This window comes from Kogia breviceps, chromosome 18 (assembly GCF_026419965.1).
Source record: "Kogia breviceps isolate mKogBre1 chromosome 18, mKogBre1 haplotype 1, whole genome shotgun sequence".
NCBI lineage: Eukaryota > Metazoa > Chordata > Mammalia > Artiodactyla > Physeteridae > Kogia > Kogia breviceps.
In genome coordinates this window covers 53,132,964-53,158,723 of record NC_081327.1, presented here as the reverse complement: position 1 = coordinate 53,158,723, position 25,760 = coordinate 53,132,964, and the positions used below count along the sequence as shown (strand labels likewise).

Here is a 25,760-nt window from a genome sequence, read left to right as displayed (position 1 = left end):
CCCAGCTTCAGGCAGGGAGTGAGCATCTACAGCTGACAGAACACAGTCAGGCTCCTTCAGCAAGCGTGTCATCTTTCCAACACGGTACCAGAAACATGGACTTCGCTTAAAGGAGTCCATTATGCAAATATCCATACCTTCGGAAGAAAGAAAATTAATATGGAAATGATCTTTTGCCACGTAACGCCTTATTGCAAGAACAAGATAAGCCTTCTTCATAAGAAAGATCTTAAAACAGCTGTCAGTCAAACAAATCAACAGCTAACAGCTGCATCCACCTGTGTTTAATAAACAATTTTGAGATAGCCCACTGATAAACTCACAAAGAAGAAAGAACGAAAAGCTTGGAATTTTAACAGGGAATGCTCTCTTGGCCTAGAGATTGAGCCAAACGAAATGGGAAGGACCAGGCAAACACATGAAGCATTCCTCACCCCTCCACCCATGGATTTAGAATAAGGAGAGGTTTTCTGGTGTACTCTGTCTAGAAGGGAACTTTAAGGCTGAGCTCGGGGAAGGCGGGGTTTATCTTTTCTCTCTCTCTCCCAGTGCCTGCTAGGTAGTGGGGTTCTCAACAAATGAATGCATTTTTGCATTAATTTCTATTTCATGGCAACTTGAATGTTACTGTTGACTTTCTCGAATAAATCTTATCTTCCTGGAATGCAAATTGGATGTCACTCCCTTGCTTAAAGCCCTCCTAGGCGTCCTTAGAATAAACTCCAAGCTCCTTACCCTACTCTGCAAGCCCTGCTGGGACCAGGTCCCCCAATTCTTGCTACTTATTTCACCCAAAGGTATATTTAATATCTCCACCATGAGTTTGAATTGACCACCCAGGTCTTCCGGGAGAGGACGTCATTTGTCTGGTTTGGGCCACTCTGGCTTCAGGGACCCAGAGACCGGACTCGCTGCCTCTCACTGTCCTCCGCTGGCAAGCAGAGCGGTCTGTGCAAAATTCAGATCTGATCGTGTCACTCTCCAGCCTGAAATACTCTAACATCTGCCCGTCACCGAGGGCTCTTACGCCTGAGCTCATTCCTCGGCTTTCGGTCCCCGCTTCCTCGCTAGTCAAGTCCATTTCCTATTTCCCTCAGGAGTCACTGTCCCACTTCTCCAGAGCAGCTTAAGCCCTTTTGCCCCCTGTCTCTGGAACACTCTCCTGCCCTGCCCCCTCCTGTCCCCTGGCTAACACTCCTCCTCATTCTTCATCACTTGCTTTGACGGCCACGCTCTGTAAGGTTGCTCCTTGCCCTGCCCTTGTCCCGTGGTGGTGTAGGTGTCTTGTTACAAATCGTCATCCCCAACTAGACCAAGAGCTTTAAAAGGACAGGGACGGTATCCCGTGCTGTTGTGCCCTAGAAACGAACAGACCTCTTGTCTGTTCAGGCCTGATGAATACTTCAGTGAACAAACAAGATCCTTTAAGAGGCCAGCCCCATGCTGGTGCCTGCAAAGCATGACACATGGGGTCTGTCCTGTGCCTTGTAGGATGTTGAGTAACATCTCCCACCTCGACCCACTAGATGCCAGTAGCACCAAGTTGGGGTAACCAAAAATGTCACCAGATGTCCCCTGGGGGGGCACAGTTACCCTGGATGAGAACCCCTGATGTCAAGGATACCTGAGAGGGAAAGACAGCATTCCTGCCCTCAGACCTTCCATCAGGCCTCCCTGCAAATGTCAACTCCAGGTGAGGCCTGCCTGGACCACGCAGCTGCTTCCATCACTCTCTGCATCTTTAAGCTGCTCCATCTTTATTCCCAGCGTGTATAACCACCTGATGTGTTACATACCCACTAATGCCTGTATTTTGACAGGGTTCCATGAAGCAGAAACTTGGTGGCGATTTGCTGCTCTCTCCCCAGGAACTTGAACCAATGGCTGGCATGAGTGAGGCATCCCATGGATGTCGGCTGAGTCAATAAATCTTGTAGTTGATCTGAAACATGCTTGACGGGGCTGCTGGGTGCATGCTGGCCTTCGTGTGTGCACAACCTTTGGGCAGTCCCAGGTCGCCTCTCCCTAAGTGCTGTCCACTTTCCTACACTTCTCTTGGCTGGAAGAGAAGCCTCAGCTGGCAGACAAGGAGGCTCCTCCACACTCTCCTTTTTTATTTTTGTTTTATTTTTATTTTTTTTTATTATTATTATTTTTTGCGGTACGCAGGCCTCTCACTGCTGTGGCCTCTCCCGTTGCGGAGCACAGGCTCCGGACGCGCAGGCTCAGCAGCCATGGCTCACGGGCCCAGCCGCCCCACGGCATGTGGGATCCTCCCGGACCGGGGCACGAACCCGCGTCCCCTGCATCAGCAGGCGGACTCTCAACCACTGCGCCACCAGGGAAGCCCACACACTCTCCTTTTTAATCCCAGGATTTTGCTCACGGATTCCCTCCATTTCCAATCTCTCATTGATGCACTCTGTTTCAATTAAACTTTAAGCAGGGGGCTGGCCAGAACTGACGGGGGTGACCTGGAGGTCGGTAGCTCCGCAGCCTCAGTGAGGACATGGGTCACATGTGCACTTATTCCCCATCACGGGACTCTGGGTTTCCACCTGCTCAAAGGGAACTTAGCCCCCATCACGACATCACTCCAGGTGCATCCTGGGAAACCCAAAGCTGACTTCACAAGTGCCCCCTGATCAGTGTCAGCTTCTTCCTCCTTCATCTGGGCCACTCAAGGGAGCTTCGCCATGGTGATCTACCCCCTAGTTACCAACCCTTTCCATGCCAACGTGCTGCAGGGGTCTCTGGGCAGGGAGATAGCTTGCTTTAGAACTGTCATCCTTTGTCACTTGGCCTCACAGCCGTAGTGCTTGAACCTGGAATCTTACCCGGTCTTTTGCCATTGGTTTAATTAGCTTCTGGTCCTCCAATTCTGCAAAGTATCTCGTAAAAAAAAATAATTTCCATCATTTTCTGCCCTCTAACCCCAAAGTGTCAAGCTCACTTTCAGGGGCCAGAGGAGGAGGACAGCCTGTCTTCATCTTCTCTTTCGCTCCTTCCTCCTCTAGTTCCTGCTCCAGACGAACTCCTCCTTCCTTCCCTCCCCAGCGCATTTCTACAAAATGTGAAAAAAACCAAAAACAACCCTGGATGCCTACTGATGATTCAAATAGATGGAGAGTGGGTGGTGGAAGCTAGAATGGGTGTCTTATCTGTGTTTGCAGGACCTAGTCCCAGAGGGGGTGGCCACCATGCCTGTTTTGGAGGGACAACAAAATAGCAGCAACTTCTTTTTTTTTTTTTTTTTTTTTTTTTTTGTGCTAGGCGGGCCTCTCACTGTTGTGGCCTCTCCCGTTGCGGAGCACAGGCTCCAGACGCGCAGCCTCAGCGGCCATGGCTCACGGGCCCAGCCGCTCCGCGGCACGTGGGATCTTCCCGGACCGGGGCGTGAACCCTTGTCCCCTGCATCAGCAGGCGGATTCCCAATCACTGCGCCACCAGGGAAGCCCATAGCAGCAACACTTTTTATTTTTCGGTACTGAGGGTCAAAACCATTTGTCAATTATTGAACTTGCTCTTACTTATAAATTTAGCAGGTCAGAGAAAATGGGTCTAAAGGCTCTTGTAGTCCTGATATTTTGTGGTTCTTCAGCATCTTGGGCAAAAAAAAAAGCCACCGAGTCATTTGAAAAAAAGTTACGAGGAAAAAGATTTGGTTATAGTTAGATAACTAAAACAAAAAAAGAAAAAGAAAATTTGATCATCACACGTGTATTCATGCCATGAACGTTTGGTAGGTCCAGACTGTGGGCCAGGTGCGTGGGAGGCGAGGGGAGGAGAAAGTTGAGGGAGGAATGTGGGGTTCTCCCACCTGCCAAGATTCAAGCTGAGCCTCTTCTGAGGAGTTTGTGCTAATGAAGTTTAGAAAATATGTTTCCGTAGCCCTGAGTGAGGAAGCAGCTTTGCTTAGTGGACCAAATAAGTAATCAGCCAGGAGCAACTCAGTGGTCTAATCCATGTATGCGGCTGCTGCAGCGGTGTCGTTTAACCTCTTCATGCCTCAGTTTCACCAGGTGCACCTGGGAGATAAGCCCAGGTTGCAAAATGAGGCGCTTGGAAACATGAAGAGACAATCGGGAAAGAGTCAGATGGAGATGCTTGGAGGTACTGGCACGGGGAGAGGCTGAGACCAATTCCTGAATTATTTTTTTCTAAAGTGAGTCAGAAAACAATCCGTTAACTTATTTATCAAATTGTTTCTCTGCATTTCAATTTTTTAAGTGCTTGTGTCAAAAGAGACTTCAGAAAGGAGTTTGTTTCAGATATTCACTGAGTGAAGCGGTTGATTGAGGGGAGATATTATCTTTGATTCTCTGCTGTTGTGTGTTAGGAACTCCTACCGCTGTATCTCATTTGACATTCACAACAAATCCACCTGGTTGGTGTCATTAACCCCAATCCTAGTGATGAATAAACTGGGGTACCAATGAATTATATTAACTCAGTGGTTCTCAAACTTGGCTTCACAGTGGAAACACCTGGACAGTTTGATCAATGGACTGAGGTTTGGTCCCTCTCCAACACATTCCGATCTAATTGGTTTGGAGCACAGCTTGGGCATTGGGGGGGGGGGGGGGTGGTTAAAAGCTCCCCAGGTGATTTTTTTTTAAGCGCAGCAAAGTTTGAGAACCACAAGTAACTTACTCAAGGTTACAGATCGAAGATGGCAGAAAAGCTGGCTCTGCTGAGCCCAGGGCCAGCTGCTTCCTATCCGGAATTATTTTCGCCTGAACTGGCTCAAATCTTCTGAAGACACTTTCAACTCTGGCCTAAAAGGCTGGTCTGAGAAATAAGCAAAGACTCAGTAACATGGTATTTAACAGTCATCCAAAGTCTAGAGAAGAAAGAGCAAAGAGGCTTGGGAGAAATCTGCCTGGCTCTCAGGGGCCATTAACGAAACAAAAACAAAGGCAGTTTTGAAGAGCATGGATTGTACTGAGAGGGCTTTCACATGGTGTACCAGGGCACCTGGAGAAATAAGCACCTTTCAGGCACAAACCTATGACCCCAGCAGCGCTGTAATGGAAATGGCTCAAAGGCCACCTTCACTGAGGCAAGTCAATGAATCAAGCCAGCTGCCCTGAAGTTAACACTTAGTGTATTTAGACCTGGGGTTCTCAAACATCTGCCAGCATCAGAACCACCTGGAGGGCTTGTTAGGCCCGAGGTGGGGCCTGAGACTTTGCATTTCTAACAAGTTCCCAGACGCTGCTGCTGGTCTGGGGGGCCGAGCTTTGACAACCGCCCATTCGGATGACTGCGTTCTCTGGAGGAACACACGGCGTTACTGACATTCAACCGTTTAACTGCTCGCTGGGTGCCCAGCACCTGCTTCACCTCTATCTCCCCGGCAGGGAGCTTCAGCCACAGAACTGGTAGGTGTAGCGATGGCTTCCCATCCTGCAACACGCAGTAAGCGGCTGTCTGGAGCGCCTTTCTCACACACCCCACTCACCAGCTACAGCACCACGAGACGATCCTGCAGTCTCACCCTTATTCTAAAGATGAGAAAACGGGCCGAGAAGAAAATAACTTGCCAAAGGTGATACAGTACCAGGACAAACCATGAAATGGCCGCTATTCACCCTTTTTTCAACTATAAAAAAAATGGCAATTTCATACGGTTCCTCTGTTAGCAGGGTCTGTCTACCCTCAGTAGGTCTGATTCCAAAGCCTCAACTTTTAACCCAAGTCCTCTGTCTCCTCCCAGACAGGACGCTTTCCTAGGCCACATGTCTTATTGATCTACAGGACCAAAATGTTGCGGCGAGATCGTAGGGGTGAAGCCACACTCTCCAGGCAAGGACGGGTCACTAGCCCTCGGCTAGCCATCCTCATCACTGACCGCCTCTCACCTGCATAAACTGTACCGTATAACTCATCCAGAGCAAGTTATATCCCAGATGGCGTGGCCGACCCTGAAGGGGAGAGCCGCCACGCCGGGCCCCTTGCTAGCTCAGCTGGAGCCCTTCCTATGATACAGGGCCCTCCCTGAACACATCTCGTCATGAGACTCGGTGAGGGAAGTGAGAGACATAGGCAGTGGCTCTGCTTTGGGGATTGGAGGTTCCGCAAAGCATGGGATCAGAGTCACCCAGCATTTCAGGGCAGCCAAGGCAGAGTCGCTACCACCCAGTTCTGAGCGTCGGAGGAGCAGGGCGACAGGAAGAGGTGGCCGTGATGAGGACTCCTCTAGAACGGTGGTCCTCAGCTGGGGGCAATTTTGCCCCCATGGGACAACTGGCAGTATCTGAATGGTTCTCACGACTGGGATTGGGGGATACTATTGGCATCTAGTGACTAGAGGCCGGGTGCACTGCTAAACACCCTGTGCTGCCCAAGGCCAGCCCCCATAACGAAGCATTATCCAGCCCTAAATGTCAGCAGTACTGAGGTGGAGAGCCCTTGCGCTAGAATCTTATCATATATGGCTGCGTATTTCCTGTGGCAACGCTGTTTCTGGCCGTTTTACATGTAAACCAGGTTGTTGGGTCTCTTTGGCAATTCTATAAGCCATCTGTACCCTGCAATAAACCCTTTTCTTTGTACGTTAGTTGGAGGAATCACAACTTAAAACGACAGCCATGGGGAAGATCAGACTAGAAGATGAAGAAAGAATTAGCTTGTCCCCAAAACTGAGGGCTGGGGGAGGATTTCCCAGTACAAGTATTATCAAGGGCAGCGCAATTCTATCAAGGCGACGTGTGCATCATCCATGGACAACACGGACATTGTTATAATCCTCTCATCTGAGTAAATCTACATCTCCCAATTGTCCTATGATTGCTAACATTACGATACACATACTTCCACATGACAGCAGCATTTTTCATTTTAATGTACTCTCTGCCAAATTGTCATATGTGTTAGCATTGGGGCGGAGCCACAAATGAAGGCAAACACAGGAGCAAGGATAGACGCCCTCTGCCTGTCTGGTGTATTCCAAATTCACAGTAGTACTCTTAGCCATAAAGTCAAAACTTATCCAGAAATTGGCTCAAAGGAGAGCAAGTCGTATCCCAGAAAACGTGAGCACATTTTCAGAAGGACACGATGAAATCCTACTCGAGTTCTAAGACCAAGAACACAGATGGTTCCCTTTACCAGTTCTGTAATAGAGAATGATAACCGCATCAAGCTCACTTTTATAGACATTAAATGAGATCATCACTTAGGTATCTAGCACAGAGCCTTAGCGCGTCGTAAATGTTCAATAAATGTTAACACCCACATTAAACAATAAAATATCCTGGGAACCACTTTGGCCCTCAGCTAACACGTCAGTAAGGACAAGATAATAAAGCTTGTGAATGTGGAGGTCTAGAGAGCTCTTGGGGACTTAATAGGTGCTCAGTAAATGTCAGTTCTTGTTCTCTTTCCAACTGCTCCCCTCTTTTCCCATCCGACGGTGGCGTCCCCAGTGCTTGGTGCGCTCCCACGGTAGACAGTGGAGCGGGGCGAAGGCGTCCTGCCCGTGACACCTGCCCACTGCCAAGGTCCCGTTTCCCGGTCCACCTCTCACTCCCTGCTGGGCCCGACTCCAACCCCCCCCTGCACCCGCCTAACAGACTCCGTCCCCGCCCCACTCCTGTCCCCCCATGTCGACAAATTCGCAGCCAGCAGATTAAAGTCACAGTGCGAGTGAATCATTACCACCTGCTAATATTTTTATAGAATTTCATAAACTTGGTCATTCATGAATCATTTACAGTACTTTATTCCAGCGAAGAGTTCACACATCATTCAAGCGCTGGCAAAATGCATAATAATGAGTAATATTTCAGGAGGCTTTGCATTAATATGTCAGCTTCCAACACTGCGAGAGCTAAATTATTTTGCCAGGTGCCACTTCGGGTCACAAGCATGGGAAGCCCTTTGGGGGCTGCAGCAGGGAGAGCGGGCAGGTGGCCGTGGGTCTTGGAAAAAGACAGTATTTAAGAAGAAACCCATCATCCAGCGAGTCAAATCCCCTTCCAACAAGTGGAGCTCCTGGGAAAGAGGCCTAGGAATTTGCACATTAGACGTCAGAGTCTAGTTGGAGGTAAAATAGGAAGAAGTGTTTCTTAGTCATTGAAAATTCAGGGCTTTAGAGGTGGAGAGAAACAGATATGGATCCCAGATTCAACACACACCAGCTGGGAGACCTTGAAAAAGTTATTTAACAGTTATTTGCTTATCTATAAAATGGTGTTAACACCCACTTCTGAAGTCTCTTCTGTGAAATGGATTAAGTAAGACAATGTATATGAGTTGTTTAGCACAACATCAGCCATGTAGCGTTCAATAAACAGAACTTTAATGATGATACACATTCAGGGGCTCAAGGACAAATGTATCTCAGACCATTTCTTGTCGTGCAAATCTCTGAGGCTTAGTTTACAATGCTTCCTTGCTGTATTTGGAAAATGCTAGCACCATAGCATGAACGTGCACGTGCATAGCACTTACCTTTAAAGTAAACAACAAGATTCACGCAAGGGCTCTCTGCTTTTCAGCCTTGCAAGAGGGGAAAGTAAAATGTGGGGATTGGAGATCCAGGATTCTGCTCTTTGAAGAAGCAGATCTGCAACCAACTCCAATGCCCACCGGGGACAAGATGGGTCTAACTGCACTAAAACAGTAAATCATGTCTAAAGAGGTGCTTGAAATGAAGTGGATTTGCAACTTTCTTGTGCCCAGAGTATACTGAGAAGGCAGGGACCCAGTCCTCGTTAACTCCAGGAATAGCAGCAACAAACACAGAGTAATTAGTAGGGACCTTCCTCAGCAGGGACACGACGGAGACAGGACAGAGAGTAAAGTGAAGAGCAAGAGGCAGGGGGGGCCTGGCATTAGAAACTGGGTGCCCGTGAGGCTGGAGAAGAGTGGCTCAGGCCAGGCCACCGTCTGGCTGCTGTAGCCCTGGTACTCCTTTCAGACACTGTATGTCCGCCAAGCCCCAGCAGCCTCGCCGCTGGGCACATGTGGCCCTGCGCCAGGGCTAAACCAAGACGAACAACGAACACGGCGCTACTCCCTGGCGTATCACCTGCACACAGTGGCGAGGAACTGAAATCCCTTTATTTTGAAACAAAGCCTAGGCATTAAAATGAACGCTCCGTGAGGGCAGGGAACCTGGTGTGTCTTATTTTCCATTATATTCCTCACCCTGCAGGTCCTCAATCAACTATATTAAGAATGAATGAATTGAAGAATCAATCAATGTGCTACGGAGTATATTATGAAACTACAAATAAACTCAAGATTATTTAAGGGAAGTTCATACTTGAGATGCGAAGGCTGGGCCACCACCAGTTTTCATTTACCTCCTTTGCCTTTCCCGTCACTAATTCTCACTCATGTGGTAGGACTGTATGGGGCTTACCATGTTCCGGGTACTGTTCCAAATGCTTGACACGCATTAACTCATTTAGCCCATTAAATCCTGTGAGATCAGTATTATTATTGTCCCCATTTCACAGATGATAAAATCAAGGCAGATACCCTGCCCAAGTTCCCATAGCTAGTCCATAAAAGCTGTGCTTTTAATTCAGCCAGCATGGCTACATGCAAAATTATGTTTGTAACTGCTGCATACTACATGGCCTCACTTTAAGGAAAAATATGAGATGCTCTATGCTACAGACCAGACTCTATTATACTAGCTGTTTAGCAACTATTAGTTAGCAAAACTATTCATTTCATCTTTTATTGGACTGGTCAAAAAGATGGTTCGGGTTTTTCTGTAACACCTTATGGAAAAACCCAAATGAACTTTTTGGCCAACTCAATACAAGCATTAAAGGTGCTAGTACTATCCCTATTTTATGGATGAGAATCACAAGATCAGAGAGGGTAAGTGTGTTGCCCAAGATCACACAGCTCAGTAAGCAGCAGTGCTGAGACTTGAACAACAATTTTCTGACCCCAGAGCCGTTGATATTAATCACTATGATCATTTACATAAAAATAAAAGTGACCCAAATTAAAAATTTAAAAATCGTGGGGTTTTCTACTCAACCCTGCCCTCTGATACCTTTGTGAGCATTAGAAAGGGGCCGCCCTCTCCCTGTGGACACAGCCCTGAACTGCAGTGCAGCTTTTGGTGAGCAAACTGGGGGCTGGATGAGGCCTTTCTCATCCCTCAGCCATCTCCCTTGTGCAGTAAACTCCCTGCACAGCTGTACCTGACAGCCCTGCATTCAGCTTTCGGAAGCCGGAGGAAAGGGACACTTCATGAATCAAAAATTCTCCTTAAAGAAAATCTCTGACTGTCATCTTTGGCAACATCAAAACCAAGCCGCCTGACTGGCCAAAGGCCACCTTCTCATCACTCCCACTCCTATCAGTCCTTGAATGTTGGTGTTTCAGTTCTTCCCGCTGTAACTGCCCCAAGGCATCTTCCCCTCACTGTCCCTGGAGATCAAGGTCATTGCCGTCTAAGGAGAATGTTCACTCTGGTTTACGGAGCTCAGAAACCTCTCTCTGAATGTGGAAGGACTCCGAAAGGGGTGACAAAGTTTTAAACCACCTCTGGGTCCCACAAACATCAGAGAGGATCAGTTAGCCATGCATGCATCCAAACTCTTGTTCAGCTCTTAAAATAGCTCCTACGGAGTCACCGCAAAAAGGCATCTCTCAGCCTCTCATTTACCAGTTCGCACTCCTGGCAACCAGTTTTTTCCAGCTTCTCTGATTCACGCTAGTCCTATTTCCAGGCTACAGAACACCCCCAAGAAGACTTCCGCTCCTTAATTCTTTATCTTGTACCCTCTTCATTTCCTAGGTAATTCTAGAGCTCAGCTTCCTCCAGGAATCTCTCTCTTTACTTAAAAGAGGGGCAGCAAATGCTATGAAGTTCAGTTCCTGTCAGGACAGAAGGAAAAACCATGAGTCTGTGGTAGATGTCAACCTTCTCATGGTTGAAGGTAGGAAACTGATGTTAAAAACTTGTGGAACTTAACCAAAACCTTTAAATCTTTTTCCACAAAAAAATGAATAAGAGCAGCTCTGGTTTACTGAATGCTCACTAGGTGCTGGGCATTGTGCTAAGAATTTGCAAAAATACTTTTATTTCATTTTATACAGTCCTTAGAGATGCTGGTACTATCCCCACTTTGTGGAGGAGAATCAAAAATCCTCAGAGAGGATAAGTGAGTCGCCCAAGATAAAAACAGCACAGTAAACGGCAGTGCTGAGACTTGAATGGCAATTTGCTAACCCCAGAGGTCTGAATCACCATGCTATGAAATTATGAAATGTATCGTATCTTTGGTTCCTCGTGTCTGAAAATTAAGAGATATTCCCATCACAGGCAGGGAAAAAGTAGAGGGCATCTACCCATGGTCTGCAGCTGGCTTATCCTACAGCAGCTGGACACTGACAGCTGCCAGGTCACCTGTGGTCACCGTCAAGTCCAGCTGGACCTGGGAACTTCTGACGGTGCCAACATTCAATTTCTACAACAACCAGATTCCCTGCCGGGGGTTCGCTGAGGACGCACACTGGTCCCCCTTTGGCGTCCTCTGACAGATGGTACCCCCTGCAGATGCTCACAGCACCTGCCTTTTGGCAAAGTTCCGGAGAGGGAGGTCCTCCAAGGACCTGGGACCCTGGAACACACCGTTCAGAATGAGGCTGGATGGGCCTCTCCTCACCCACTGCCCTGTATTTGTCTAGTATTTTAATGCCTCTAATGCCCTCTTCTATCTTCTCCTCACTGGAAACTCACAGCAATCCAGCTGGTAGCTGGGCAAGTGTTAGCTGCATTTTATGGGTGGAATCCTGAGGATCTGTGCTTACTTGGTCTTCCCAAGGTCAGCATCTCATGGTGACAGAGGAGGCTAGACCCAGGGTACCCATTTCCCAGCCAGAGCACTTGACTTTCCAATGCAATGTCCCTCCACCCTCTGTCTGCAGAAAAGGAGGTTTTTTTAGGGAAGAGGAAGTCATTTTGTTGAAGTGGGATTGGGATGTTCTTACACAGTGTTTTGACGAAGAAAACCAGAGATGCCAAGTCCAGTCCTAGAAACTGGCCACCCCCCCCCCCCGCCCCCCGCAAGCCCAATCCAGGGAAATGCGCACGTGAAGGGCAATGGTGATGGAAAGCAAACTCTGTTAACTGGGCCTCGTTCCCAATTGCCTGCTTCCAGCTCAGTGCGCTGCATCCCACAGAGGGCTCTCCCCGAAAATGGCTGGGAATCCTGTCCCATTTCTTGAAAAATGAGCTTACTGCCCTCAGAGGCTTGGGTCCTTAACAGAGGCTGTGAGATGGGACTCTTGGGGGTGTCGTAGAGAGGGGATAAGACAGACCTGGACCTGTATGAGATTTAATGCTCACCCCAAAATCTGTGTGCAACAACTTTGGTCTCTGAATCTTGAACAGGTGTCAACTTCTGAAACTATCCTTTTACAAATAGCCTTTTGTTTCTCCGTATAAAAGAGAAGCAAGTACATTGTAGAAAAATCAGAAAAAAAAAATCAACAACGCCAAATACAACAACCAACACTTTGATTTTTCCTCCATCATGCTTCTTCACAAACATACCCATCATGCTATGTGTAAATACTCCATCTGTAATGAGGATGCCATATGTGTTGGTGTGTCTGTTTCCATTCGATATCTTGAAAATCTCCCATATAACTAGAACTTCTTTAAAAATATTTTAAATGGTTGTAGAAAACTTCCTTGCAAAATTGTGCCTTAATTTAACCATTATATATTGCTGAATATATAGCAACTGTTTCCATTTTAAGGATCGTGTCCTGCTATAACATCATTGTACAGAAATCTAACTAAATTCCTATTTCTTTAGGATGGCTTTCTAAAAGTCGAATGATCAGGTCCAAGGGTTTATACTTTTTACAGCTCTTCATTATCAAGCTGGTTTCCGGAAAGCCCATGTTAATGTAAGTTTTCTGACCTCCTCTGAGGTCCCCCCAGGGTCCCCCTTCTTGGTTTTTAGTGCCCAAAGTCTCGCGCAGACCTGGGGGGCTCCGTTGATGAGATGGGGCCCCCACTGCTGCTCTGTTAGGGTTCAATGCCACTTGGCTTCCACAGAGACACACTTAAAGCCGCACAGCCCCGAGTTTGATGAGGCATAGAAATAATGAGCTCAGTGGGAGGGGAGCAGTCTTTGAAAGGCACATCTCTGCGTGCGGGGTGGTCACTCGGGGTGGGGGGAGGGGTACTCACTTGATAGGTAGCGATCGTTTCTCTGTCCAAGTTCCGTGTCACGGAGACGCTACCTGTGTTCTCGTTGATTCTGAAAATTCCTTTAGGCTCTTGATCCACTCCCTTTCCAGTGAGCCGGAACTTGGACCCTTCCGGTCTGTCACTATCGACTACCTGGTCAGAGAAACAGAGCGACACTTAAGACTCTGGCTGGGAAACACAGAGAAAGCACAGTACAAATACACCTCAGTGACCAATCCACTGATCACAGATGCCAACGCAGAGGTGCTGGATGAACTTGACTAAAGCAGCATCACCAAAAATAGCATCACTGTTTAACACCTTTCATCCTAATATGCAAATCTTTGTGGCTTTCAGCCGGGGAAGCTTACCAGCCCTGGGGGGATGTATAGTGATGAATCTAAGAGGGAAGTAACTTCATGAAGTTCAAGGTTGGACATTTATATTATTTTTAACTCCCAGGAAACAGGCTTTTATTCTGCAAGTAAGACCAAATAAGCAACGGAAAACATTTGACAGTCCTATGCCGGGCGGGCATTAATCAGGGTTCTAGGTATCTACATGTATGCAGGCATCAACAGCACCACCTATGCCCTTGCTTCTACCAGGTACTAGGCATGGTGCTGAGAAGGAAATTTACACACACTTTAAAAAATCTCTGACAACAATGCTGGGGGCAGGGGACGTTACTATTCATACTTAATGAATGAAATCAATGGGACTCAGGGAGATTACGCAAGCCCGCCACGGTCATTAAAGAGACAAGGATGGGATGCAGAAGCCATCTTCCCTCTCCCTAGGGGCACTGCTGTGCAACGCTGTCATTGCTGAATTCACTTTAAGAGAATTCCCTGCAGGTGGTCAGCCTTGATCTGACATTTAAAGAATACATTCAAAAGGTAAAGATATAGGAAGGCAGTTCCAGGCAGAGGGAACAGCATAGACAGGCAGCAGGCAGGTGAGAGAGCCTCGAAAATTCCAGAATGGTTTGAGGAGAGGTGAGGTTGAGAGGTAATTAGGGGGCAAATTATGTTATTTTTTGATGTCATCCGAAAGTATCCAACTAAAGAGAAAATCATAATTTGCACAGGTTAGTTCTAGAGTTCTAACAAGCATTCATGTATATTTAATATCACTTTATCATCAATAGCTGCAGACATTAATTTGATTATAACACTATACAGGTCACTAACACAATAGACATTCAGAACAGATAAAAGAAAGCTAATACTGATCTAGCTGTCATCAATTTACAAGTAAACAGGCACCTATTGGAATATAGTCAACTGAGCCTGGAGGATTTAGGTGGCTGAACCTTCTGGTGGAATCAGGGAGAGGTGTGGTGGTGGCAGTTCTGTGGGCACCATGCCTGCAATTCTGACGTGTGCCACCAGGTGGCAGTGGTGCCTAAGGCAGCGTGAGCCTCATGGCAAGCCTCCTCTGCCAGGACCAGTGGAGTAAGAGCATGATGCAGTCCATAGGGCAGTACAGTTTTTTTCCGATTTAAAGTATTCTTTATTAAAATACACTGAGAATTTTGATTAAACACGTTACCTGTGTTTGCATTTTTTTTTTTAATTAACAGAAAATATCATCCAAAGCAAGACTAAAAATAAGGTATGTGGTATCTTCTGATGAAAAGAACTTTTAGTCACTGCTTGACTCGATTGAATCCAAGTGACATTAGCCCCACTGCTTGGAAGCTCCATGAGGTCAACAGCCTCAGCATATCGGGCTCACCACTGGGTCCCATGCCTGGCAAAGTGCCCGGCATACAGCAGGGATCAAGGCCAATATCTGTTTAATGAGGAGCTCCACTGATTAGACAAACATATGTCTCAATCCTAGCTTGGCTGATGATCAGTCCTGTGACCTTGAATGTGATTCTTTGCCTCTTTGGCTCTCGCTTTCCTTATCTATAAAATAGGGATAATGACACTAATTTCCCAGGGTTGCTGAGAGTTTGTTGAGATACTGTGTGCAAAGTACACTTCCTGGCACACAGAAGGGGCTCAATAAATCAGAGCTAACAATTAGAATACTAAGATAAGAATGATAATAATAACAAAGTCATGCCATTGTTGTTAATGGGTAAGACTGACACCTCCAGGCATAAAACATATCTTAGCCTCAATATAAAAAAATCCCTTTCTTTTTTTTTTTTTTTTTTTTTTTTTTGCGGTATGCGGGCCTCTCACTGTTGTGGCCTCTCCCATTGCGGAGCACAGGCTGCGGACGCGCAGGCTCAGCGGCCATGGCTCACGGGCCCAGCCGCTCCGCGGCATGTGGGATCCTCCTGGACCAGGGCATGAACCCGTGTCTCCTGCATCGGCAGGCGGATTCTCAACCACTGCGCCACCAGGGAAGCCCAAAAAATCCCTTTCTAAGGGAACACATTTCCTTTTGAGAAACAAACTCACAAAAGTCTCTGGTTTCAGGACAGAAGTGCTCTGGAAACAGACTTACTGTGGGAAGGGGCATCTGAGCCAACTCTGTTCCTCTTTGTCTCTTTCACATTTACCATCGCTCCCCTCTTGCTCTTACCACTTCAGCCCAAATATGGATTAAAACCTCTTCCTTTTGCTCCCCTACACACACCCGTGGGATAAGTCCTCTCCAAAGGCCATATTAACTAAAGGGAAATGAACATGGGAAACCTACAAGGGCTATGGCACTGTCCTGCTTCCTAAGAGTGGACTTCTAACCACACCCACTAGAAAGGACCTGTCAGGAGAAGGCTTCTGTGATCTGTTCTCCTTTCTTGACCCTTCCCTGCTCTGAAAGGGTTGGGAGCACAGCACCCCAGACCTTCTGGAAGAAACACAGTGGGAGACAGTCCTAAAAGCTCTCTTGAGGCAAACACTGCCATCCTCCCATTCCTCTACCTGCCACTGAACATGAAAAGCTGAATTCTAGACTCAGAAATCAAAGTTGTGCCATGCAAGTCAGGTGCGTTTCCAGATGACCTCTATTATACTACGTTAAACTCCTAAGATTTGTCCAAATGCTGCTCTATGGCTGTGGCCCCAAGGCTATCGTCCTTTTCTTGTTGTTTAATGTGATGGAATGTAAGAAATCCGGTGCACTCCTGCCCAGAACAAATTCTGTCGTGAGTCTCTGCTCCTGCAGCAGCTGTTAACACACATTATACCACATAGCAGGGCTTCACAATTAGCTGGTCTTTCCTACTATTCTTTGTAATTCAACACTTAATTGTGCTGACATCATTTTTTCCCCCCTGTGGAAAATGTATTTGATACATCAAAATGTACAGAACTTGATACATCAAGTTCTGTATATTCTCTTTACTAAGAACTTCTGGCTCTGTCCTCTGCCAACCTCCAGTACCTGTAATTTAACTCCGATCTCCACTAGAGATTTTTGACTGTTTTGTTGTCAGGGCCAAGAACACACACAACACTCACAGTAAGTTTTCAGCAAACATCTGCATACCAAGTAAGTAACTGAATGTTACAGTGGTCTCCTAACTGACCTCCATGTTTCTGATTCTCTCTTTTCCCTTCCTGTCCTAAACGGTCATTCCAAAATGCAAACACAAATCTGGCCAAGACAGCTCTCAGACTGAAACTTTCACTGTTTCCCCACTGCTCCCAGATTAAATTCCCCCGGGGCCCCCCTTGATGGGCCTCCACCTGCTGCTCCAGTTCTATCTCTTGCCACCATGAGCCATGGGCCTTCTGAACTTTGCCCACTTCCTCTGGGCCGAGGTCAGCTGGACTCCTACTCCCCGTGCTGTCTGCTAGAGCCGCTCCTGGTCTTGCTGGACTCGGCGCCTGGGATTGCCTACTCACTGGAGCTTCTCCTGACCCTCTACCCTGCTCCAGGGAGACAACCTCATCATCTGGGTCTAGTCCTGCTCACCACTGAGGTCTATTAACGCACAGAGAGCAGATGGCCTCTTTGTTGGGGGTGGTAATTGTCCCTTGGGCTATTTATTTCTTATTCTTTGAATATTTCCTGGGTTTGGAACATATAAGACACCTGATTAAAGCTTTGAAAAAAAGTGCAACTTTGTTTGCATGTTTTTATGAGGTCATAAAATGCTTCATAAACTCACAAACTAAAGTCTATTGTATTTTTTTTTTTTAAAAAATGTGGTCACTTTACCTACGCAACCTCAGTATCTTCTCATTTCTCTTTTTACAGATCCCCAAAGTTAACTTCCCAGGCAGTGGTAATGCCCGGGAGTCATGAAGGGACCTAGAACGCTTCCCCATCCTTATAATCTGCAAAGGGTTCCCTCGTGAGAAGACCCTCTGTCTAAGCAAACACTGCGCTCGCTGCACAAAGCAGCTCCAACACAAATACCCCAGCACTTCTACCCTGTCATAGCCAACTAAATTAATGCTCTAATTCTACCTATTTAGAAAATCAGGAGATGCTTATTTCCAAAGGATAAAAGATTCTACGTATATAAGCAATATGATCAAAAGGATGAAAAACTAGAGAATAATCAGCCCCCGCTCCCGCACATTTCCAAAGGCAATAAATCCCATGTGAATAGTATAGGTCTTTGGGGGATGGAGGTAGGGGTGATAGTTTTTCCTTCACTCTAGAATATTTTTGGTTTCATAAAATGAGCCGATATTACTTATTATACAGTTAAAAAACAACAAAAAACTCGAAAACAAAACAACTTTTTAAAAACATGTAAGAGTAATTACTGGAGCTTGGTGTATATGCTAATGTAGAAGTTGTTTTCTACTTCATGTTAAATAGGAAGAAACCCACTTATTGCCTTTACCTACAGTTATTAGAAGACATTTTTTTTTTATCAGTAGGTTGGTTCTCTAAGGTGATTTGTGAGCAGCCATTAATTCTCATCCGTGGTGTAGTCTGTGGCACGCCTTTGAACTTGAAGACACTTAGCCATTCAGCAGTCTGGGCAGCTGTCAGATCCATGCCCGTCTCTCACCCTCATGCTGCTCAACCACTTTCAACCATTAGGTTATAAATTAACAAGGGGGACTAAGGAAAACCCAGTCCCAAGAGCTCCAAAATACCTGGTGGAGAAGCACAGAACCACCACTCTGGCAATCCACCGGAGGAGGAGGATGGTTAGAGACCAACCTCACAGACCAGCGGTTCTCATACCGGCAGGGCTGGCTGTGTGCACCGCCGAATTCAAATGGTCTCCGTCCTCCCGTGGAGGGTGCTAAGGTTAAGGGCAGGGTGGAGCACTGGGGAAGGAAAATCAAACTCCAATAACACATGATGAGGGGAAATCCGAATACACCACACTTACCCTTCATCTATCAGCACTGTCATTGCACCAGCTTTGTTTCCCTTCTTTTATAAGAAAGGCACTTAAGATGATGCCTAAGCACAGCTTTAAGCTGAGTTCCATAGGATTCAGTGTTTAATTGGTGGGGGTTTTTTGCATTATTTTCTGATAGCTATAATTTTGTGGTTACTTTCTGTAGGCTATAGAATTTTTTTTTGATGAGAGTATTTCTTAATTTACAAGTATTTCTAACATTTTTATTATTTATTTCCAACTTGTCATAGAATAATGTGGCTTATGAAATTTCTACTCTTGCGAGTTTTTAAAAAATTTATTCACGGCCAAGTGCAATATCATCTTTACTAAATGATCCACTGACACATGGAAAGAATGAGTATTCTGCAGCATTATTCACAATAGCCAAAAAGTGTAAGGAACCCAAGTGTCCAACAATGGATAAATGGATGAACAAATGTGGTATAGGCATAAAATGGAATACTATTATTCAGCCTTAAAAATGAAGGAAATTCTAACACATGCTACCATGTGGATGAAGACATCATGTTAAGCGAAATAAGCCAGCCACAAAAGGACCAATATGTATATTTAAATACACATATTTACATGCAGAATTGGCACAACGCTGCTCTAACTGAGGGAACTTGGTTTATATTTGTTCGTGTATTCCAAACTGATACCACCATTCACTCAGCCTGATGGTCTCTTTCTCTCCCGTGATTTTAATAAGATGTTTCCTTCTTGAGTATAACTTCCTCTGACATATTATCTCCCTCTACCTTCTTCTCCTCTGTTCAACATATTTACTGACCATTCACGAGTTCCAGAGCGTTCAAGGGCCCGCAGTTCAGTATACTCTATGGAGCCCACATTACGTAACATGGGAGATGTGCTGAAAGAGGTCACAGCAGACCAGAGAAAGAAGTCATTTTGGGGTCATTCAGTCATTGTGCCTTACTTGTCTGGGCCCAAAGTTCATTCACTGCCCATCAGTATCACACTTCTCCATCTCTTTATTGTCCAAGAGAATAACTGGGATTCTTATGCATCACTTCCTGAGTTTCTGGTTTCTTAATGCAGACTGAGTTTCACCCTCCTGCTCATTGGGCCCCTTGACTTTGCCTCTTGTGGTTCTACCAAAAATCAAGATGGTACCTTGGAACCCATAGTGAAAAGTCTAGATTTTCTATACCTGTTGTCTCTTCTACTTATGAATCAGATTTATGGTAGTGGGAAGTAGTCACTGAGGCTGTTCTTTAATATTCTGGCTCCTCTTCTTCTGGTCACATAGTAGGATGATACTTCCCCAGTCACCTGAAGTTGGCTGTGGCCATATGACTTGCTTTAGCCAATGAAGTGTGAGTGAAAGTGACATGTGTAACTTCAGCTAATTTTGAGTAAAAGCTTTAAGAGCTATGATGTGCTTAGCCAGGTTCTTTTTGCCCTCTCCAAGGTGACGAGCTATGTTCCAAATAGTGGTGACTTCATCAACCTAGATCCCAAAGAAAGAAAAATGACAAGGTGCAGAGCCCCCGCCTAACCCCTCAATGGACATGGAGCTTGGTTAAAAAAAATTTTTTTTCTTTTTTACTTTGATCAACTGAAATGGGAGTTGCTTATTACCACTGCTGAACCTAACCTATCCTGACTAACGCACAGAGCTCTTAGGACAACAGGGTTTGCAGCCTGGAGCTCACTAACAATGTGGACATACTGGGAGTCATGTGGCCTCTCTGAGCCTTACTCCCACCCTCTGCCAAATGAGGGAAATAATGCCTATCCTAAAAGGGTTACTGTGGTTAAGTGATCTGAGAGATACCTAATGCATCAGTACATAAACCTATTCAATAATGTAAGGCAATTGTTATTTTTATGACTATTAAACGGTGGTGATGATGATAACTACGACAGAGGCTACCATTTATTGAAAAATAAGACTCTGCCACACACTATTCTAAGCATCTTACATACATAAGTTCATTTAATCCTTACCACAATCCTATGGGGTACGTACTGATGTTAATCCCCACTTTACAAAGAAAGAAACTGAGTCACAAACACCTTACCAAAGTCAGCTAGACAATGGCCTTGCATTTGAATCCAAGTATCCAGAGCCCATGGCCTTAACCCCCACTCCACATGGCCAACTGATCAAAGTCTGCTGGGTTGTGTAGGAGTGCCCCAGGAGTAGAATCAACAAAGCGCTGGAAACTGGCACTGTTGAAAGTGTTCCTGGCCTGGACTCCTGCTGACACATCCACCCTGTGAAGACTAGGAGCAGAGATACTCATCTTAGGCAGAGCCAAGATTAAGGACTTCCAAGTCTCAATTTCCAGATTTATATGTACCCAAGGGGTCACCCATTTCCTCTCTACATCAAATTCCCGGCAGGAACATCTTTACCTTCTCACACTCTCTGAGTTTTGGCATAGTAACGGTGCAATTTGGGGGGTTGTGCATGCCTTCTGCCATGTAAAAGGATAATAAATTAATCATGCCCTTGGGCACTGTTGAAATACACATACTTAATCTTTCATTAACTTGCCGAGCTTTCCTTCCTTGCCACTGCTCTGCTCCTCTCCCTTCCATCAGTTCAGATTTTAACGGTTCCCGTAAAAGAAATATTAAACCAAATATTTATGCACTCATCTGAACCACAGTTCAGAGAAAGCAGTGTAACAAAATCAGCATTATGAACCTGGAGCTATTCCCATTTGGAAGTAATAAACACGAACAATTGAACAATTTCTCCCCGGAAATGCGTGTTGGCTGCCCTTTCACTGAGAATTTCAACGCTTATCCTTGTTATTCTTATAATTCAGGACAAATTTTAATGTTAAGTCTGACGCTTGGAAACACCAGCAAACATAAATACAATTTCAATCATTTTCAACTGAAAGCCTGACATTCTATTCTGCTTTGCATGTGCTTCGCTTAGAACCTGTGTGAGGCTTTCAAGTGCCTCATCCCCTGAAGCACCTACTCTCTCTCACAATTGGATCACACCTGATTAAAACCTTTCAAGGGCCCCCCTACGCCATCACTTTCAGGGAAAATTCATGCTCTCTCAGAAACGCATTCAAGGCTCTTTATGACCTGCCTTTGCCTTCAGCCTCAAATGTTGCCGAGTCCACACACATCCCCCGATCCTGTTTTGCTGTCATTTCCCCCAAAGCGCCATGCTCGGGTCTACCGGGTCTACCGCTGTTTCAGCCCTGGGCTTACCTTCTTCTTGACCCATAGGCTCTTATACAAAAGCAGAGCCTGGGCAATCTGATCATCTCTTTGTGGATCCTGGGATTGGGACCGGAAGAGACTGACTCAGTTGGCTGAAGGCTGTGGACCCTTAAAGTCTTATCAGCTTGAAAGATGAGTCTACCATCTTGGGGAGACCCAATTGGGCCATAAGTGCAGACCTTGACAAAGAAAATAGTCTACTTGGAAAATTAAAAAAGAGAGTAATGAATACTGGTGTGTATGGGAAGCCACATCAGGCTCAAGCATGGCATGTGTTACCACCCTGCATCTAATAAATGATCCACTGCAACATGACTTAATCTTATGCCTCAGCCTTGGTCTCCAGATTACACTCTTAGACCAAAATATCACAGTCCCCTTTCCCAGTGGTGTCTGGTGAATGGCTTTAATTCACCAGGATCCTGCTAAATGGATACCTGTATGGCTCATTTCATCATTGTCTGTCAATTCTTTAATTACATTGATCTCTTCAGAGAGGACTTCCCTGACCACCTTATTAAAAAAAAAGTCTCCCCTCCCAACATCATCCCCTTTAACCATTCTGTTCTTCTTCACGTAACCATCACCTGACATAGTTATCTGGTTTTTAATCTTTCTTTACCATTAAAATACATGTTCCAAGGTATCAGGAACTTTTGTTTGTTGCTGTGAACAGTGCATGGTGAATAAAAGACATTTAAATACTTTGCAATAAATAAAGAAGTTATGTAAAGGGATGCTGAAATGAGAGACTGTATGTTCAGAGAGAAAAGAAAATTCTAAAAGTTCATAAATCAGTGAACTTGCACAGCTACTTTGGTTTCAAAATGGCTTATCAATTTCTGGTAAGGATCATCTCTGCTTCTCGGGCTTGAGCTCTGAGGGGTGCTCTGGTATCCTCCAAATGGTGTCACCTCCTAATTAAATGATTCCCATGAGAGGTCCACATTTACGACTAGAGCAGCATGCTCCCTGAAAGTTAAGAGGCCCATGGATGCGATGGAATCAATGTAGGTCAACATCTTTCTTCTTCTGAAGCTTCCGGCTGCCTAAACTATGCACTTTCCAAGGGAAGCCCAACAAGAGAGGATCATGCAAACTGAGTCAATGAAGGCTTTGGCAAAGCATTTCAGAAGAGGCACAATAAATGGAAAGATCTTGGTGGGGGGGGTGGTGTTTGGGCTTCAGGCTCCTCTCAAGTCAGGATAACAAATCCTCTAGACAGCCATGGGTCAACACAACTGCCCAATTACTGCCCTGTGGGTGACAATTCCTAAACAGGTCATGTTGTGTGCAGTGCTCTATCCCAGGGATACATGTGAGGTCGGGACCCACGAGGAAGCATGTATTTGAGAGAGAAGCTAGGTGGTCTGTTCTACAGAAGATGAACACAGTGGAGCCCCTGAAGTGACTGGAAATGTAGAAAGATGGTGGCAGGAGGCACAGCGCCGGGCATCACCTAAATACCCGCAGAAGAGATTGGTTTCATTTTGTTCTTTTGAAAGAGCCAAGATACAGAACAGACAGACTTCAGCCCCAATGAAGGAAAACGTCCAGCGGTTAAAGAGCTCTAGCTGATGGCATGGGCAGACTGGTGATGGAGAAGGCTGCCACTGCATGGCCAGGCTCACAGCCCACCTGGTAAAGAAGGTAGAGAGGTGATCAATGTCAGACAGCCTCTGAGGTTGTGTCTTACTTCCAGCCGCTGTGGTCACCCGAGTCTGAACTTGGAGCAGCTCTGAGCGCGTCAGGAACCAGCACTCTGTGAGGCAGGCGAGGGGTGAGGCGCCATCAGGGGAATCTCTGTTTAAAACCAGCTCAGCCACTTTCTACCCACCGGCTGGACAAGGATTGACTTTCGTTCCCTGGGCCTCCATCTCTCTAGGTGCTGCGCAGTATCTAGCTCTCCTCCCTCTGTGGTGCAACGGTTCAGAAAATGGCTTCTGGGTCATTTTGAACTCTGGCTCTAACGTGTCCTTGGATTTCGACCCTGAGCAAATCTTTGCACCCACCTGAGCATCAGCTCCCTCTTCAGCTAAATGAGGACGATGGCCCCACGCCCCTGAGGCTCTGCTGAGTAGACAGCACTGCGGCTGGCGCACGGTAGGCACTCAATCAACGTCAACCATTACCATCTGAATACATCTAACCACAACACCATGTCAATATCAGGATGACTTTTAATAATTATAATAATTACAGAATTATAAATTACTAATTTTAATAACTAAGAGGACTTTTAAAAACCTTCAAGTTGTATCCTAGGTAATAACTGCTTTTACTGAGGTCTTACAAACGTCAGGTACCACGCTAGAGCTTTAGGTGCATTCTACCAGGGAGGTAACTATTATTTGTATTTTAAAGATGGGGAAAGTGAGACTCAGTGAGGTGAAGTCAATTGTCCAACAAGGTTACACAGCTGGCTTGGGGACAGGACGGGACATGGAAACTTCTGAGCCCAGCTGAGTTATGCCAGAACTCCGGGTGTTGGTCCGACACCAACTCCTGGCTGCTCGGTTTCTCATGGCTCAGCCAGATGCGTCCATAAGGAGCAAGGCTGGTTGTTCCAAGGCTGGGATGGATCATGAAAGGCCTTCTTTGGAGGGCTCCTGTTCAACGGAGCAGCCTGCTCGGAGCCCACGCCACGCGGCACGGTGGGTGCTCCCTGGTACAGGGCCCAGGGCCCCGGCCCACATGTGCAGATGCACATGCTACACGATGGAAAATGAATGTCTGCACAGTCCTGGGGCTTTCGGACTTGAAGCCAAACAAATGTTCCCAGGCTCATTTGTCAGCGGCCTTAACCCCCTCCCTCCCAGCCTAGCTCATGCCTCCTGCCAAGTTCCTTAGTTGTTACAAGCTTATCACAGAAGTAAATCAAAATGTTCTCAAGAGGAGAAGAAAAGATAAAAGCAAAAAATGCAACATCCCCAAGAGAGGAATATTTTTTATAGTTCCACAACTCTAGCAACTCTTTCTTTAAAAAAAATCCATTATTTAATTTTTGTACCATGGAGGTGCTAGTCATGAATAATGGCTCCTCTTCTACCTTCTAGTATTTCTAAAGTATTAATACTGCTTGGATACCTCCCCTAAGGGGAAGCAGGAGGTGAATCTTTTATAGGCTCCTGAGCCCTGTTCCCATACTATGAACTTATGCAATTACTACCAATCATATGCTCTGGGCTTTTCAAATTATGTCTGCACCAAAGGATGGAGGCCACACGGTGGGGCGGAAAGGGGAAAACGTGTTGCTAAATAGTCCCTTTCTCATTATTTTCTTCATCTAAGTCTTTATTTTTGTATTATCCATCAAGATGCACCTTCTATCTCTACACCAGACTTGGGCTATGAATCCTAAAGAGAAACTACAGTGAGGCATCCAACTTCCTAGCCGCCCCCCACCCTGCTCCGTCCAGGTCAAACGTCCATCAAGGCTAACAACAGTTCATTACATCTTTAACTGCAAATTGTCAATGTGAAGCTTTGAACACTGAGTCCCAACCTATTTATTCTTGAGGTCAAAATTTTATGTCTGTGCGTGTGGTGTGTGTATGCACTGTGTGTATGTGGGACTGATCTATCTTTATACTCAGGGTTTAAGGGAAAAAGGAATAAGGAGACTGTTTCAGGACAAACTAAAAACAGTACTATAGATTGTTGTACTTGGCAATGAACTTTTTTTTTCAATGAAAAATCAGGTCTGTTTTATTCCTCTTTGTAAAACTAACACATGCACACTAGGAAAAAGCTGGAAAGAAAAACCAAGGTAAAAGGGAGAAAAACAGATATTCGATGATGACATCCCTCTCGATAGTTACAATTATTTTAACATACCAGCGACTCCCTTCCAGTCTTTTAAATGCACACAACTGCATAAATATATCTTACTTAATTTTTTTTTTTTTACTTTGGGATAATTGTAGATTCACACGCAGTTGCAAGAAATACCCTTTACCCTGTTTCCCGCAGTGGTATCATTTCAGAAAGCTAGAGTACAATAGCACAATCAGGATGTTGACATTGATGCAGTTCAGTGATCTTATTAGAGCTCCATTTTATTTGTAGTCATTTGTG

The 25,760-nt window shown here is 45.7% G+C and overlaps 1 protein-coding gene across 2 annotated transcripts in view; it reads right to left on the bottom strand.

Annotated features, from left to right (window-relative positions):
• CDH13 (cadherin 13) overlaps nt 1–25,760 on the bottom strand; it is a 1,008,956-nt gene that overhangs the window by 469,232 nt on the left and 513,964 nt on the right. For both annotated transcript variants that reach the window (XM_059045502.2, XM_067020415.1), the window contains exon 5: nt 13,184–13,336. In XM_059045502.2, the coding sequence (XP_058901485.1) occupies nt 13,184–13,336 (153 nt within the window). The remainder of the gene's footprint in view (nt 1–13,183; nt 13,337–25,760) is intronic.